This window comes from Phalacrocorax aristotelis, chromosome 3 (assembly GCF_949628215.1).
Source record: "Phalacrocorax aristotelis chromosome 3, bGulAri2.1, whole genome shotgun sequence".
In the NCBI taxonomy this organism is placed as follows: domain Eukaryota; kingdom Metazoa; phylum Chordata; class Aves; order Suliformes; family Phalacrocoracidae; genus Phalacrocorax; species Phalacrocorax aristotelis.
The window spans coordinates 121,929,843-121,947,607 of record NC_134278.1 but is presented as its reverse complement, the minus strand read 5'-3'; the positions used below and the strand labels follow the sequence as shown (position 1 = coordinate 121,947,607).

The 17,765-nt window shown below is 40.1% G+C and overlaps 1 protein-coding gene and 1 long non-coding RNA gene across 2 annotated transcripts in view; one reads left to right on the top strand and one right to left on the bottom strand.

Moving 5' to 3' along the window:
• Positions 1–7,380, top strand: part of WDR64 (WD repeat domain 64) — a 77,517-nt gene extending 70,137 nt beyond the window's left edge. Inside the window, exons 22-28 of the mRNA XM_075089805.1 lie at positions 145–206; positions 607–716; positions 1,512–1,697; positions 4,010–4,109; positions 6,259–6,339; positions 6,520–6,672; positions 7,300–7,380. Of these exons, the coding sequence (XP_074945906.1) occupies positions 145–206; positions 607–716; positions 1,512–1,697; positions 4,010–4,109; positions 6,259–6,339; positions 6,520–6,672; positions 7,300–7,380 (773 nt within the window). The remainder of the gene's footprint in view (positions 1–144; positions 207–606; positions 717–1,511; positions 1,698–4,009; positions 4,110–6,258; positions 6,340–6,519; positions 6,673–7,299) is intronic.
• A 5,608-nt stretch (positions 7,381–12,988) lies between these two features.
• On the bottom strand, positions 12,989–17,534 carry LOC142055433 (uncharacterized). Its single transcript, XR_012659926.1, has 4 exons — positions 17,264–17,534; positions 17,003–17,080; positions 16,702–16,812; positions 12,989–14,334 (listed from the first exon to the last, which is right to left on the bottom strand). It is a non-coding gene; the product is annotated as an uncharacterized LOC142055433 (long non-coding RNA).
• Between the last annotated feature and the right edge of the window lie 231 nt (positions 17,535–17,765).

The window sequence follows — 17,765 nt, the reverse complement described above, 5'->3', positions numbered from 1 at the left end:
GACATTCACCTTAAAATAACTTTCACTGACCTGCGATCTCTGCTTCATTCTGCCCAGTCTTTACCAAGAGTATATGGTAGCAACTAGTGAATGTGTAGCACTAATGAAATTCATTGATGTTTTTCTTTTTCCTTTCTTAAACAGACGGACATATCATGTGCTGGAGCATTGCCTCATTCTTAGAAGATCCACCAAGTAGTAAAAATGTAAGAAAAAATCTTTCAGATTTTCTTGCCTTGAACAGTATATCAAGATAAGACAAAGAAAAATTGATTCAGAGCTCTATGGGGACTAAAAATGTTTCCTGTACATAAAGGTCATGTCTTTTGCTTGAAATAATAACTTGGTGCTGTGAAAAATAAGAAAAATGTAAGAAAATGCTGTTAGCATTATTCCATTGTGTTCAAAGAGGCTACATTAGGAGGGATTTTATCCATGTCCCCTGAGTGATGTGTCTACCATATGCCATTTGCAGGCTGTTTCATGGAGGGATTACTTTTTCACCTCTTAATTTTCAGAAACCCATGCTGATAAATCCACTAAGCTAGCAAACATGGTGGCCTGCAGAACTGACTGAAATGTGGTTATGTTGGTTTTCTCCCTCAGCAAATAAAGGAGGAGCTCTTCTGGAGGGCACACTCTAATGAAGTGGTTGACTTATTTCATGAAGAGGAGAAAAATGTGGTAGTGACAGCATCCATTGATGGTTCAGTCAGGTACAGAAATGATTAATACTTCTTACTGCTATGGCAAATCAGTTGAACTGTCTCCAAAGTTCCTCTTCTTGCTGGAGTTGTATATAGGCTAGAACTTAAATAAAATACAACATTGGGTAGATTTTCTGTTCTGCAACTGAAAGAACTAATTTTTTAATGTAACACTTTCAGTTTTCTCAGGAACTCAGAGCTTTTGCGGACTGTCCTATTCTTTCAGCAAGGTGGCCTTGAATGCATAGGTAATGGCCCCACCATCTTAGAAACAGCCTTCTGTTCTAATCATGTTTTAGCTTTCAATACTTGTTAAATTGACATGGTTCCTAAGCGTTACATCTAACCGACGCTTATGCAATTAAACCATTGCAGTCTGAGGATGCTTTATAGACAATTGTAATTCCTTCTTGGCTAACAAGTACATTTGAAGGGGTTTCTTTTGGGTTTTGTGGGGAATCAATGAGGAAATTTTGTGTAGATCCCGGTATGGTGGCAGCACCTTACTGTAGGAGCAATCCGGCATATTGATGCCTTTAATCTTCAGTTTCATAATTATAAAGATGAACTGTTTTCCAATTTTTGCAGCATACTTCTGAGATTTTTTTACAGTCAAGTTACTTACATTATAAACAGTCAACTTCAATCTCATTGATTTTTTTTTTTAATGGTTATAATACTGAACTCTAGAATAGTGCTGCAGAACTTGATAATGTAGACAGATATTTTGTCACTTTTGTTCCACTTCTAAAAGTATCCATTTTTCCTTTCTGTCCTTTGGCACTGCTTCTACTATGTCTGTAGGCTCTGGCATGCCATGAACGGATACTATCTTGGTTACTTCGGACAACCTAGGAAGTTTGAATTATCAGATACCAGTCGGTTGATTTTGCCTTGTGATGTTCATAACTTTCCTACTATAATTAAAGAGGAAAGCAAGCATATGGAAAAGAAGAAGTTTGAATATCCTCTAACACTGGACAGGGACAAGTAAGATCTCATACATTTACATTTACATATATGTATGATTGGGGAAACAGTTCTGAAAATATTTTTTAAAAGCACCTTTCACCTGAATGTCAGAAAGAATATTAGTATTTCCTATATGAGTTATTTATAAAAAGCCCTTTTAAAAATGTTTTTACACAGCATGGATAAATCTCTTAATTGTTATGAGTAGGTGACAGTCAGGATTAGGTGATGCTCAGGATCTGGATTCAGTAATAGTGAGGAGTAGATAATTGTCTCAGATTTTAGCCTAATTAGAGTCTGTATGTTACACACACTGTTCAGGCTAGCAGCCTGCTTCCTTTCCAGTCCACAAGCTGATATACTTCTGGGATCTGGATCAGGTTCTGAGCAACCTGATCTAGTTAAAGATGTCCCTGCTCACTGCAGGGGGTTCGACTAGATGACCTCTAAAGGCCCCTTCCAACACAAACCACTCTATGATTCTATGATCCCCAAAAATCTATTGAAAAAGCTTAATGTGAATAGTTGCAACCCCAACCCAAATCTTTCTGTAAGAATAAACCCAACTTAATCCTTCAGCTTAAAAAATTTTCTTCTGAAATTTGCTGGGATGTTATGGATACATTCGCATACCTCTGATCACAACGTTCTGACACTGGCATAAATGTTGTGGGTTCAACAGCGGTGTTGGACCTCTCTCCTTCGAGACAGAGTCCTCAAAGGATATGGGTTAGTTACAAGTCAAGCCAGAGAGCTTTGGCTCTCTAGCTTAAGTCATATTTCTAGTCCTGGAGCTCCCTGGTTCATAAATTGGTGGGTTAACCAAATGAACATAAATACTGACAACAGACAACACGCACATCGCCTTTAGTGCATTTGGACAAAGCAGCCCAAATCCGGGAAAAATTACTTCAGGGCTCAAAAAGCCATGCATGCTTTAGTGGTAAGTTTTCATATACCATGTGCATTCTTAGGCTGCCTTTTAACCAAAGCACTTTGGGACAGTGGGAAATCTCTTAAGGTGCTTTACTGTTACCCCATCTAGGTCAGTATCCTGCTAATACTTATTATTCCACAGAGTTCTTACTAGTGTAAGTAGCTCCACTGAAGTCAGAACAGTAACTCATCAGCATAGAGCAGTGCTTGGCTGTGTTTGAAGGACTAACCCCTGTAGTCCTTTTGAATACTCAGAAGCTAGTTTGAAACCTCTGGAATCAAAGAAACTAAAATTAAGCCAGCTAACTAAAGAAACTTTCCATAAATGACATGCCTGTGTCAAACAGTGACTACTTTTTGAGGACCTTTCAAATACTTCAGTAAAGGAGAATGGCTATTATGTATTTAAAACACATTAATTAAACAGACTGGAAACAAATGAGAAGCCTGCTTAAAAGATGGCTGTATGATTGCACACTGTGCAATAGAAAGTTTCAGTCTTATCATTCTATATACGCTGTATGCTGTCACCTGAAGAGTAACTCGATTCCTCTGGATTAGTTGTACCAAATAATGTAATGGATAGCTAGCCAACTGCCAGCCAAAAGGCTGTGTTACTTATGGATGCTAGGTTTTGTTCTTTACCGGATACAGTCATGATGCTACTACAATATGCTTATTGGATATATAAGTCACTAAGTCATATTTTAGAACTCGAAATATATGTCACTAAGAAAATATTTTAGAATTTCAACTAACAAATCAAGTTATAAATTATATTAACAGATATCCTCCAAATATGCATGTACCTGAAAAGGTACAAACCCAACAAGTGGTTCAGGTGATCTGTTGAAAAATGTCAGCAGGTAGAGACACCCAGGTAGAAGAATAGTCTGTTTCTCTCTGTAGTTTATAATTGCTCAGCTTGTGTGATCTGACTTAATTTTTTTCTGAGTATAAATGAAACTCTGTTAATCTACACTAACGGACACTCTGTACTAGGTCATTTCTTCCTACGATTAACCTTGGAAACCAGATATATGAGCAGAGGACACCTTCTTTGTTATGAAAGTGGCTTATAAGACCTGTAGCCAGAACTGACAAAAATGCTGATAAGCCATTATCAGACAGCAAGTTAGCACCCTGTTGTGGTAACTAGTGGTTTTTACATTAATATTTCCAGCCTTCTAAAGATGACAAGCCAGTATCTGGATTGACAAAGTGTTAGTGAAGCACTTCATGACACCTATGAAGGTCCAAATATAAATTATATTTCAGATACATGGAATAATTTATACTTCAAATTAATTTTATTTTGGAGCCAGCTAAGAATGTTGCATTCAAAACTGTCATTTTGATAGAAGCATCAGATTTCTTCTGTCTTTTTTGTACAGGTGGAAGTCACTGACCAGACCACCTTCAGTTTTAAAAAAGCCTAAACATGTGGACATAATTCAAGACTTGAAGTTTTTCGAAGCTTTGGCTTCTCCAAAGGTAGCTAATGTATATGACAAATTTGTTTCTGTTCTGTGCAACATATAGGAAATGGAATTCTATTTCTTATTTAGGAATTAGCCATAAATAATCCTACATATCCTTCCCATTCAATGGAAAAGCTAGAACTAAAATGCATAAACAGAGGGATCGAAGAAACCTCTCAGGTTTTCATTCTTGTTGTTTCACACTTCCAAATTAGAAGGTAGAGCACACTGATTCACTTGTTTGGTTTAATAGCATTAAAAAACCCTAGAATTTTCACATGCTCCAACTGAAATCCTAAACGTTTTAATTCTACTTGAAGGAAGTGTGAAAATACTAGAACAACAGTGAAGCCCTGCTTATACACAATAGTTCCTTCAGAATTCCCATGCAGTCAGAAACCAGGAGAGTTCTGAGTTAGTTTAGATATCGTTACAAATACTTCCTGCAACTCTAATTGAATGATGGTGGAGCTCCTCCATCTACACCTGGCCTAGCCCTTGAAAGTCATGGGAACAGATAAAACTTCTCTTGCAAGCTGCAGTAGAAAAGAAAAAAGATACAAATCCTATCGCCACTTGCCAAAAAAGCTTCCATTAACACCTTTCTGATCACTCTTCCCCAAAGGTTAGTGGCCAACAGCTAGTGAGGGTTATGAACTCTTAACATCCTCTCCTAAAATTTCTGGTACTGTGAGTCTCCTATGTACCACAGCCGATATCCTAATATGGCCAGCTAAGGTCCAAACAGTAGCCAGTAAAAGACAACATTACCCCATGTTCTCTGTGTACCTTGGGTAAAAGGATGACAAGTTGTGTCGAACACGCTTCTCCGCTGTTTATTGCCCTGCTTTGCCAGCCAGTTCGTAGAATCGTAGAATCATACAATAGTTTGGGTTGGATGGGACCTTTGGGTTTTACCTAGTCATTTGAAAAGAGGATTCACTGGAGGTCTCATAGCAGAAGATACTTGATACATGTTAGCACTGGAGTCCCCTTCTGACTGAGCTTTTGATGAGAAAAAGGGTCGATTTCTTATTGTTTGCCTTAGAGCAAAACAAACCAGTGGACTTCAGTTTGCACTTCAGACTAGCGGCATATTAGTCAGTGGCTGTGCAAACACCTAGACTGTATGATTAGCTCACCATAATTCAGTTGTCCTGTCTTTCTGAAATGGGTGATGCCTAGTAATTAAAGCACATGAGTAATGCTTAGAATGGACAGACACTGGAACCGACTCCTTTAGGAATGTGTTACATTTTTGAAGATGTAATATCTCTTCAACTATTACTACAGCAGCACACTCAGCAATGTATTAGTAACACCATAAAAAATGTAAGCAGAAAATCTCTGTAAAACGTACCGTTTCAAAATAAACTCCTGTTTTCAAATTTGATGGAAACAAGTGTTCTTGGCAGTATTTCAAGCTGTAGCTGCATTTATATTCTTTTCTGGAGGACCATAAATTGGCCTCCTAGGGTGAAATCATGGCTATATCAAGTGTCGGGATTCATGTGAGTGTGGATGAACTGTCAAGGTACATGAGGTATTTTCACAAATCCAAAGCTTTCAACAGTTAACAGCAGAAATGTCTTGTTCATCTGCATCTTTCCCAACTGGCTGCTGAAGTGTTTGTGATTTGCAAAGCCCAACAGGATAGCCAGACTGGCAGCCCTGTGATGAAGCTGTCATATGGGAGGGAGTTGTTACTCCATTAACCCTTGGCTAGACTGCCACTGTCCTCTGACAGCATGCATCCACCAAATGTGATAAGTACCCTGAAAATTATTCCTTTACTGAGCTTATCCAAGGTGTTAATATGCAAGAGAACTAAGTATGAGTTTTAAACTAACTTTAACTTAGATGATAAAAGGCATTCTGCTGTTACCTGTCTTGATTCTGTCTCCCTTGGGAAGCTGGAATTTTGCTGGTTATGCATTTTCTATAGTAGAAGAATGATCCTCTCCTGATATAAAAAAAAAGTTCAAGGCAGCCTTTACATGGTACAAAGAAAATCTGTGCATAAACCATAATGTCTCTACATGGTAATGATAACATTCTTCAGATAACATGAATATTACCATGCAATTCAATAACAGCAGTAATGTTTTCATTACCTTTCTTCTTCAGCTAGTAATGCACTGACTTTGGCTTCTCTTGGTCAGATCCATAGAAAACCTTTGGAAAGTTTTGAGTCTGGGAACAGAGAGGCTGGTGCAGTAATTGGGTGTCTTCCTATATATGAGGTAAGCACAAGTGTTTTCTGCCTCTTGTGGTGGCATTCATAGAGAAGAAGTCATTTGCACTAGTAAATTATTATAATCACGTACTCTGATGTTCTATTGTTAACTGTCTGCTTCTTGATTTAATTTTCTAACATGGTTTCCATTGCTACCTGTCCAACTCCATTCTCCATCTGATGGAAGCTTGAGAAGCCAGATGAAGAGAGCATGCTGCAAAGTGAGTATTCCAGACATTTACTTCTCTTCAACTTCATGTCGTTAACTGTCTGCTCAGACTCAACTCTGTTAGCCAGCCCAGAAACTATTGATTCTTATTGGCACAAAGCTTTGGCTACTGTAAGTTAATACTGGTTTATGGGTACTATTGATTTGATTTATTGCAAGCTGTCTAACAAGGCTTCCTACTGTGGAGAAAGACCAGAATGTCCACAGCCTTTTCTATCCCACATGTCATAGGATGGAAAGAATCACCCCTAGCAGAGGTGCTGACCTCTTTTCTACAGAGGATACCTACAGAACTAGCTTGGATGAGTTTCCTAACGTCTAGATGTCTAGTTAGGTGGGATGAAGAGGGTACTCTGCATTCAAATACATATGACTTAATGCTTATGCATGCCACATTACAGAGTATCTCAGAAAACAGAAAACTTGGGAGCACAATGTTCAAATAGTTGGCACGTATGCTATTCTTCTGACTTTGGAAATCTATGCTTTGTTTTCTTATGGAAGAAGAAAATAAAATACAGGGGTCTTGTGCCTTGGCAAGTTAGGAGCAACTACACTGAAGCCAATGGCACTGCAATGGCTTTAAAATAAAATGAGATGAGACTTTGTCTGTGAGCTACATGCACAACAAATAATTTTTTGTCTGTGCTGTTACAAAACACTGTCAAAGTGGTCTGTTCACCTAAATATATTAATCAGTTCTTGAAATTTTGCTATTTAGTTTTTAAACATCTTCAGTGGAACAAAGCTGAGAAGTCCAGTTCCACTGGATGGAAAATGGAGACAGGTTTCCGCGGAGAACAGGATCAAGACAAATAAACACAGCGTCCATCTCAGGAAAGTGATTAACAGGTTCCTTATTTCAATTTTTTTACTCTTTTTTTTTTTCTGTTCTATTTAAAATACATTTCATTATTAAGTGGAACATCTAGAAATAAAATCTTTACTTTTATTCCAGTCACGCATGCAGAGAAAAGATTCTAATAAAGCCAGTGTATGATTATAACAAGATACTCACAGAAAAACCCATCTCACTCCACTTTTTTTGATGGTTAAGAAGGAAAAGCACCTTACTATGATTAACTGCTTAAAGATTCAGAGACATAAATCTTCAAAACTTCTTCTTTGCTAGCTATACAGACTTCTCTGAAGACCAAGAAATGTTATTCCAGAGGTACTGCTCTAACCTTTCTCTCACATTTAAGGAGATTTAGTGTCCTTGGATAGGCAGAGCTGATGGGATGTTCCATGGGTAGCATACATATGCCTCAGTATCCTAGTCAAATGTCTTCTTCCAGAAACATTTAGATTTCCTGTTAATCATGTGCCTCACCATGTTTGCGGTGAGACAGAAGGAAGACTATGAACTAGGTTCAAATAATGAGAAGCAGCCCTATTTAAAAATACCTGGAACTAGGTCACAGCATCATAGAACATGCCATCTTTAATGGCACTATTTTCAGCTGAGCTAACTTTATATTAATTAACCATAATTACAGAAACAGAAAAAGCAAAAACAAAGCAAAGCTCCTTGCAATTGTTTTGTTAATGCTATGCAGACAAGACTTCAGAACTATAATTCTAATACCTTTTAGTGCCAATATTTTCGTTTGTTCAGAAGATGCCTTGACCAGAACTGTTAACCAAATGAAATGGCCGTATTACCCAAAAAAAAAATTTTCAGCAGCTCAGATTCCTTCTGGTTTATGCTACTTTTGTTTTAGAAACGCACTAAAGTGTCACAGTAGGGAAAATCTGGGTTTTTTTAATTATCTGCTTTAAATAATCTGGGGGGTTTTAATTATTTTTTAAATTATTTTATTAAATTATTTTTTTAAATTATTTTTTCTGATCAATTTACTGCCTGTCAGCTCAGGTTTATGGGCAAAATCCTGATTCCTTGTTGCACCAGTTTAAATCTTAGTTATGCAGGTTTAAAATAGTTAAAATCATTATAGGACAACTCAACTGACCCTAATTATTTTCATAATTTTTATTGCATAGTACAAACTAAGCCTAGGGCATGGTAGGTATGTTTAAAGGAAGGTCAATGTATGATTCAGGGTGTAATGAAGGTGAAAGTATAACAGCATTATTTTATCATTATTGTGATTCAATATCAACTCCTTACACTGAATTATTGTAAACAAGACCAAAATTTTTAAAAGTTACTCAGCATATTTTAGGGTGATCAGAAATCATACTCCTTTTCAACAGTTCCAGTGGCTGTTTACTTAATGAGAGGCTAGTAACAAGGTCATTCTGGTGGATTTTGTGTTAATTGAAAGTCTTAAACTATTCCCCTCTAGGACATGCTAAAACCTACTTAACATCTTCTCTATTTTTATGATAGGACCCTGAACCCTTAATCTAAAACTGAACCTTCGGATAGCACTGGAAAAGAACTGGAAAATGTTGGAAACTGATCTCCTCACCAGCATTTAAGAAACCAATACCTAGGTTTGCATCTTCTTCCGTGGCACAGTAATGTCAGAAAGCTTTGCTTTCCTCATGCTTTATTCTCTATTTTCATCTAAATAGGCAATCCAGATCTTTAACTACCACAGGTAACAACAGCATGATATTGAATAGCATCTTTCATCCTGTGCTGCATAATGAGCTGCCCTTCTGCTTGGGAAAGCACACGGCAAAAAGGGAAGGGAAGTTGGATTTATGTAAAAATCATTCCTGTTGCAATCAGTGGATAGCCCATTCAGCATCTAAGAATTAATTATGGCCCTGAGACAAAGATCTTAACTAGGACCAGTGTAGTATATATTACGTAAAATGCCTTTGCCTGAGATCTCACATTAGACATCTGCCTCCTTAGGGAAGATGCTGCAGGAATTTCAAGAATCAGGAATGGATATAATTGGTTTCACACTCTGACAGAAAGATGTATGAATTTTAGTGCCAAAGGAGATTGGCTGTTCAGCCAGTCTAACCTTCTGGGTGGCACAAGGCAGAGAACCTGCCATGAATACCTTCTGTGGCCGAATGCCTGTCTGTGTTCCTATTTTCATTTCCAATTAAAGGGAGCATCCTAGGGTTCTTAATGTACATTTGCTGCCAGTTATTCTCCATGTCAAAACCACAGGTTTCCTCTCTGCTTCAAATTTGTCCAGTTTGGACTTTCCTATATTGGAGATTACGCTGCCTTTTTTTCTGCCAGATTAAGTTTCATCAGCCATCAAAAATCCTTTCCAGAGGTGATTCTTCTTAATCAAAGAAGTCAGTGTCTGCTCTCCATGATTCACTCAACTCGTCCAAGCTGAGACTAAGGAGCAGGCTGGGCATTTTAGCTGAGGGGCAGTGCACTGCAGCTTCAGGAGCCAGCTCAGGTCTGGAAGCAGTATGTTACACTAACATGGCATTTGGTTTGAACTAACAAGCCCTGGCAGCTCCAATAGGTCCTGCATAGGTCTGGTCCAATATCCCTGCAGATACCCCCCAGGGCCTCTGGTTCTGTTCTCCCAAAAAGGCCCTATGGAACAGAAACTCAGGGGAGTGTGATACAGAGAAATTACACCTTATGCTCTGTGAACTGTTCTGACGGCATAAGCAAAACACAAATGGTGTTCTTCTGTACCCAGGTTCTATCAGCCTCCCAATTACTCTCGATAGCAAAGTTAACTATAATTTGAGCTTTGCGAGTCTCTCATTACAAGGCAGATTTCTGTAGCCCTTTTCTCTCTTCTTTTTTAAGTGTCTGCCTCAGAACTCCATTTTATACTCTCAATCTTAGGAGCATCAGATACGCAACAATAAGTTAATATGTTTTGCTGTTTCTGCCTGTTAGTTCTTTGCTTATGCTTTCAAAGAGCATGTTCACCCTCTAAGCCAGAGGAGTCCACGCTGAGCTCATATTCAGTTAATTATCTGTCATGATTCCGTGAATCCTTCCTGACATTTCAACATTCCAGGACAGTGTCAGGACATGCCACAGGTCACAGAATACATATTCTATCACGCTTTGTCTGGCTAAAGTTACAAATCTTTGTCGAGTGTGTCACCTTAGTGAGTACTTAGGACAATCCATGTAAGTAATACCATTATTACCTACTAATTTGGGGAAAATAGTGGGTTTTCCATATTAGTGGCAATGAACTACTCAGTGCTTGTCAGGCCACTCCTGGAGTGCTGTGTGCAGTTCTGGTCCCCACTATACAAAAAGGATGTGGACAGGCTGGAAGGGGTCCAGAGAAGGGCCACCAAGATGATCAAAGCAATGGGAAGCTGCCATACGAGGATAGGCTGGGAGAGCTGGGTTTGTTCAGCCTTGGGAAAAGGAGGCTCAGAGGGGATCTCATCACCGTGTACCAGTACTTAAGGGGTAGCTACAAAGAAGATGGAGGCTCCCTTTTTACACGGAGTCCCATGGAGAGGACAAGGGGGAACGGACACAAGTTGCTCTTGGGGAGATTCCACTGGGACATGAGAGGGGATTTTTTCACAGTGGAAACAGTCAACCATTGGAATGATCTCCCCTGGGAAGTGGTTGACTTAGCCACGTTGGACGCTTTCAAGAGTCGTCTGGACAGGGTGCTGGGCCCTCTTGTCTAGACTGTGCTCTTCCCAGAAAGTTGGACTAGATGATCCCTGAGGTTCCTTCCCACCTGGGATTCTGGGATTCTGTGAACGGTGTTTGATGAGCTGAATATACAATGACTTGCAATTATTTCCCTGTCATCTTGTTATAGGGCTATGATGGATTTTGGGGTAATGCTGCTTTTGTTTTTTGCTTTTTTCCTTTATTTCCACCCCCCACCCCGCAAAATACCTTGTGGGAGTATATTTAAATATATTATGAGCCAGACCCTGTACTGGGTCTGATTGGATAAACCTAATTTTCTTCATAGCAGCCTGTATGGTGCTGTGTTCTGGATTTGTGACTAAAACAGTGTTGGTAACACACCAGTGTTTTGGCTACTGCTGAGCAATGCCTGTGCAGCATCAAGGTGGTTTTTTCCCAACCTCGCCAAGTAGCCTGGGGGTGCGAAGAAGCTGGGAGGGGACACAGGCAGGACAGCTGACCTGAACTGACCAGAGATATTCCATACCATATAATGCCCTGCTTAGCAATAAGAGCTCATGGAATGGGGGAGGAAAGCATGATGTTCAAGCTTATGGTGTTTGTCTTCCCAAGTAACCATTATGCATGTTGAGGCCCTGCTTCCCAGGAAGTGGCTAAACATCTGCCTGCTGATGGGAAATAGTGGACGAATTCCTTGTTTTGCTCTGCTTGCACATGCAGCTTTGCTTCACCTATTAAACTGTCTTTATCTTGACCCATGAGTTTTCTCGCTTTTGCTCTTCTAAATCTCTCCCCCATCTCATTGGGAGAAGTAAGCAAGCAACTGGGTGGGTGCTTAGTGTCTGCCAGGGTCAACCAACCACATTAACCAGCCTTGTAATTAAAACTAAAATCAAGCTTGTCTGACAAACTGAGTGGCACCAGATAAAGTGTAATCTGCCATTTACTATTTGCCTTTGCAAGAAAGCTGCATCGGTTGTCTTCCAGTTATTTGAAAATGGCCTAGTCTTCAAAGATTACTAAAAATTAACAGTTCAGATTCAGAGAGCTCATTACGCATTTCTTTTGATGCTCTTATGTAATATGTTTAATAATTGTGTAAGATTTTATCTTTGGTATTGTCCCCATGTATAGTTAGATCTAAAATTTTTTACTGTGGTTGCAAGATGCAGGTATCCCACTTCTCTTCAGTTTATTAACTGACTATTTACTTCCTCAGAACTGATTATTTACTCATTCTTTTCTTTTTACCAAACCTTTAGCACTGCTAGGATTTCATAGGTTCTTAATTTTTTAATTTTACTCTTTTCAGCCTTGCTGCCAGCTCCCTTTGGCTTTCCTTATTAATTGCCCGTGTTTTCCAAGAGCTGATTTATACTCATGTCTATTCATGCCACTATATTCTCCACTGTGCAGAAGAGCCCACCCATAATGTAATACTATTCCCAGTAACAATCAAGCATTTAGTACTATGCTGAATGAAATCAATGGACCAGCTCTCAGGATGGAACCATGCTGTAAGGAAAACTGTCAAAAAAAGGATGATATGTATGTGTTATCTTTAGCAGCCTTCCATCCAATTACTACCTTACTGGTGTGCTATTTAAACTGTGACAAAATTACAGTGCCATAATGCTCTCAGAGTTTTTTTTTCCCATAATTCATTAAATTAACAAAACCTGAAGTAGTTCAGACTGCGTGTCACTGCTCAGCGTTACTGTTTACCTGAAGAGTTCCAGCTCTTAGACTTTATAAACACCAAATGGAAACTGGTCCCAGAGCCAAATATTTTACAGTTACATCATTCAATTATCTTTCTTAAGTTCCACAAGAAAAGCAGAGACACTTCATTTCTTTGCAAATATAATCTATTAATGCACTGCACAGGATTCATTAGAAGAATAGTAGTTTATTGTGTGCTAGACATCAGACGATGCTACTAGAAAGAAATTAAGCACAGAAAAGCATATCAGGCAAGTGATACTTCCAAATATACCCACTCAGATTCAAGCGGTCTTTTCAATGCTGGATCTAGTACCAAGCTGTGTGTTGACAGACTCATTGGTATTAGCTGTGGATTTTCTCTATGTTGATGTCTCTGTATTCTTTTGCAGGTTAGTTTCTTTCCACCATCATCCACAATTACTTTGCAGGCTTAAATGTTCCAGGTGTATCAGTTGTTCTGTTGTTGCAAGTCATTAATGTATTAAGGAAAGTTATCTTAACAAGACAGCCTCTTACGGCATGGCAGAAATTTGTGGTTGTACTGGCTGCAGTAGTTAGTTTGCCAGAATTTCATTACAGCCCTTGCCAGTGCTTTACAAAATCTGGGACGTTCATCAGCTGCCCTCACCCACTGGGGTAGTTCAAGCTGAATGGCATCAACAGTGCCAGAACTACGGGAACCAAAAGTCTTTGTTATGTATCCACCACTGTAATAGCTCCCATTATTTGGGCTAGGATTGGATGGAGAAGGCACAGAAACATAACTGTTATTTTGTTCTTCAATATATTTACCTAAACTTCTGTTCCCTGCAACCAGAGTCTCAGAAGACACATTGACTAGCTGACTGGCCAGATGGCTAATTGAGGAACTTGATGCAGAAAAGACACCTGAGTTAAGGGAAGTTTTTGAAAGGGTGTAACCTAGTTCTATCCACTGTTCAGGATGCGCTTGTCCATGGATATCCAGAATCAGGCCCCCTGTCATCTGTGATTTTGCAGTGGTCAGAAATCCCATATACTCCTCCCAGGCCTGTTCTGCTTGGGGAATTCCAAAGGAGGCTTCTTCCTTTTCCCTGTTAGCATCCATCTTGAACCTCTGTAGGTGATTTATAATGATATGTGGGATGAAGCCATCGGTACTTCTGTTGATTTCTTCAGCAAGAGCTTGAGCCACCTCTATAGTATACCTGTCTTGGTTCATAGACACTTTGCATTTCTTAGAATTTTGATTGCTTCCCAGAGGACACTGATGAGAGAAAATACAAGAGGATGTCTTTGCATCCCAACAGCCAGCCTCTCGATCAGGGATGTCTTTGGGTTCCATTGACCCACCATGTGGGACAGAAAGAATCAGGTTCATGTTGCCCACTTGATATTCTGTGAAATGATTATGACCAAATATAACCTCTTTGGTGCCAGTGGCTTTCAAAAGCAAATATAAAATGGAAAGGAGGAACAGATACATATTCTTCATTTGCTGCTGGAACACTCAGCAATACGGAATAGACCAGTACCTACATGAAAGCAAAAGACAGATTTTAGATTACTTACAGCTGGGAACACATGAGAGACTGTTCAGCTGCTGCTTGAATAGTTAGTTACTGATTAACCTATTTTAATTTTATTCCACGTAGCACAAAGAAGAGTACTTATGTGAGAAACGAAAATGAACAGGACTCTTAATGTGGCTAGATGTAACAGATGCAGTGTTTTCAAAAGAGAGGATTCTCCCAGAATAATGGGGCAAGTGAAATGGTAGGTTACTGGGCCTCCTTCGTTTCCCCAGAAAGCACAAACACTATGTCATCATCCTATCTGATCCCAGGGAATCACCAGCAAAATATTTGAAATATTTTTTTTCCCACCAAAGCCTCCCCTTTTTTCACCTCTGAAATGTAAGAGGAGAATAACAAAATTTGATAGAACTTCTATATCTCATTGACCTGTGTGAAATATCTTTCTGTTATCCACATGGTTAGAGGAACTAGAGGCTATTTCAGCTCAGACTAGCACTGGCCTTGCCTAAAATAAGCAGACTGATAAAAATTAAGTGCTACTGAGCTCCATCTCTAGCTATGCTCCAGGCTGAGTTAATTTGATAGCATTATAGATAGGTACCAGTGAGTGCATTAAGGAGTGACTCTATTCTCTTTAGTTTTCAAGCGTCCATTCTCTTCAAGGGATCTAAGGTCATTTTTAAGCCCTCACTAACTCTGCCATTTTTTGGAAAGCTGGAAATGAGCAAGATGCTGTCAGTGTTTCCCAGTGTTTGAAGGCACCTGGGAAAAACATAATCTGGGAGTGCAGCACAGACTGGGATCCACCTGGCTGGAGAGCAGCTCTGTGGAAAGGGACCTGGGGGTCCTGGTGGACAGAAAGCTCGACATGAGCGAACAGTGTGCTGCTGCGGCCAAGAAGGCCAACAGGATGCTGGGTTGCATCAAAAAGGGCATCGCCAGCAGAGAGAAAGAAGTCATTATCCCACTCTACTCAGCGCTTGGGTGGCTGATGGGAAGGTGCTTCCATACTGCACCCTGCCCTCTTAGTATTACTGGCTGCTCTCATACATTTTTTCAGGTCAGATGTTGTGGACAGACTCTTGCAGATCATCTTTCTTACTCTCCTTTGTCTGTTCCTGTTATCCTCTGCATTTCGCAGGTGACATAATGATAGGGGCAAGACAGACAACAGGGCAGCCTGCCTCATCGGCAAATGCATCCTTTTACATGCTCCTCATCTGGCCTGTATCCAGGGGGTTTTTATTCACGGAAGTGAAAAGTAATTTTTTATTCCACTCTTCACTGACTTTACTCACTCATTTTACACCCCTCCAACACAGTTACACTCAAGACTCTGATCTTTCCAGAGATCACAGAATCCCAGAATCCCAGGTTGGAAGGGACCTCAGGGATCATCTAGTCTAACCTTTCTGGGAAGAGCACAGTCTAGACAAGAGGGCCCAGCACCCTGTCCAGGCGACTCTTGAAACTGTCCAATGTGGCCGAGTCAACCACTTCCCTGGGGAGATCATTCCAATGGTTGACTGTCCTCACTGTGAAAAATTTCCCTCTCATGTCCCAGTGGAATCTCCCCAAGAGCAACTTGTGTCCGTTCCCCCTTGTCCTCTCCATGGGACTCCGTGTAAAAAGGGAGTCTCCATCTTCTTTATAGCAACCCTTTAAGTACTGGTACATGGTGATGAGATCCTCTCTGAGCCTCCTTTTCCCAAGGCTGAACAAACCCAGCTCTCCCAGCCTATCCTCGTATGGCAGCTTCCCAGTGCTTTGATCATCTTGGTGGCCCTTCTCTGGACCCCTTCCAGCCTGTCCACATCCTTTTTGTATAGTGGGGACCAGAACTGCACACAGCATGCCAGGTGAGGAGGAGGCAATTTCATCCAAATAATGCAGTAAATATTCTCTTCCCACTATGAGCAAATCCTGCTGGCTTTTTAGAGAAAACCTCCACTGCCTACTGAGCTGGTCCACACTGAGGAGCCTGTATGTGAAAAGCAAGCACCTATCTTCCTCTCTTCTTTCTGGGCTGAAAGTCCGATAGAAGTCTGTGAGCTAGAATCAGAACCCTGAGAATCTAATCTACAGTTTTCCTGCAGAGCATGGTTAACAGCTTTTTTAGTTTCTTTCTAACCTTTCCGTTAAAAGGTCCTTTTACTTGAGCTACTGGCTTAAAACAAGCTTTTATCCAAGTCCATGTATAGTTCATGCTTCCCTAGATTTCCCTGAGTCACCAGCCTTCACCTGTTAGTTCACTGCATTACCAGAAATATGGGGGAAAGGAATATTTTCAAGTATTATTCAAAATCCCTTTTCTCAGAAAAATACACTGCACATACAGAGCATGTAAGTCGAGGAATATCTTACCTCAGGTGCAGTGTTGCCCAGCACCAAGTTAAATAAATCAACAGCAACAACTCCCAGGTGCAGCTCACCTGCCTCAGAAGGACTCAGGTTTTCTTTGCCTCAGGGTCTCACCTTAAATACAATGACACAGTTGTTCCTTTCCCACCCCCTGCCAAACTGCTTTTTGTCATCTGCCATGGTTTGCTTGTCTTTTCACAATTTCTTGTTAATGATTGAATCAAGCTGGTAAGCCTACTAGATCATGCCTTAAAGTTATATGGAGAGAGAGCTCTGTGTAATTCCCAAACTGGAAGAAAGTCACCTCGGCACAGTTCAGGCTCTGGGCAGACTTGGAGAGTCTAGAGGAACTTCATGACCCCAGACTGGTTTAAAGAGTTTTCTGGAAAAAATACAGGGCATGCAGAGGAAAATGGTAAGTCACAGTAATACAGGCTAGAACTGCTATTATGGACTACATCATAGCAAAACACACACCTCTCCAAAGGATTTTAACTCAAAGGGATGGTGTTCAGAGAAGCACAGAAGCACCTACAGCTAGGGAGGAATATGTTAGAGTATTTACCTCTTTGTCTTCAGCACAAGTGTGGGGTCCACGTGTATAAGGAACAAAATAACTGTAACAGGCCCCGAGTTCTCTGTTGATCATAGGTAAAATTGCAGTATTTTGAGGTTGAAAAAAAAAAAATCCATAATATTTTAAGCTGGTAGTAATCGCTGCAGGACTAGTTTGAAGATTTACCTATAAAGAAAGAGAGAGAGAGTTGTTCCTGTCTCTTTTGAAGAAAGTGAAACTGAACTGACCATTGCATTTGGCTTCAGCTGGGGCTCCCTCTGTCCCAGAGGCCTCTAGAGGCCAGGCTGAGCCATGCAGCTACGTGGCACAGAAGACTCATCTGCACCTGTATCATTGCACAACGAAGGATCACAAAAAGGGAAAAAACTATGCATTGTATACTAGAAGCTTAGTATGCTTTTGTTCTCTATACTGACATGTTTCTAGAGATCAAAAACTTGCCACAAGCAGCACAGCCGCACCAAAGGTAAGCTCAGAATAGTTAATATAA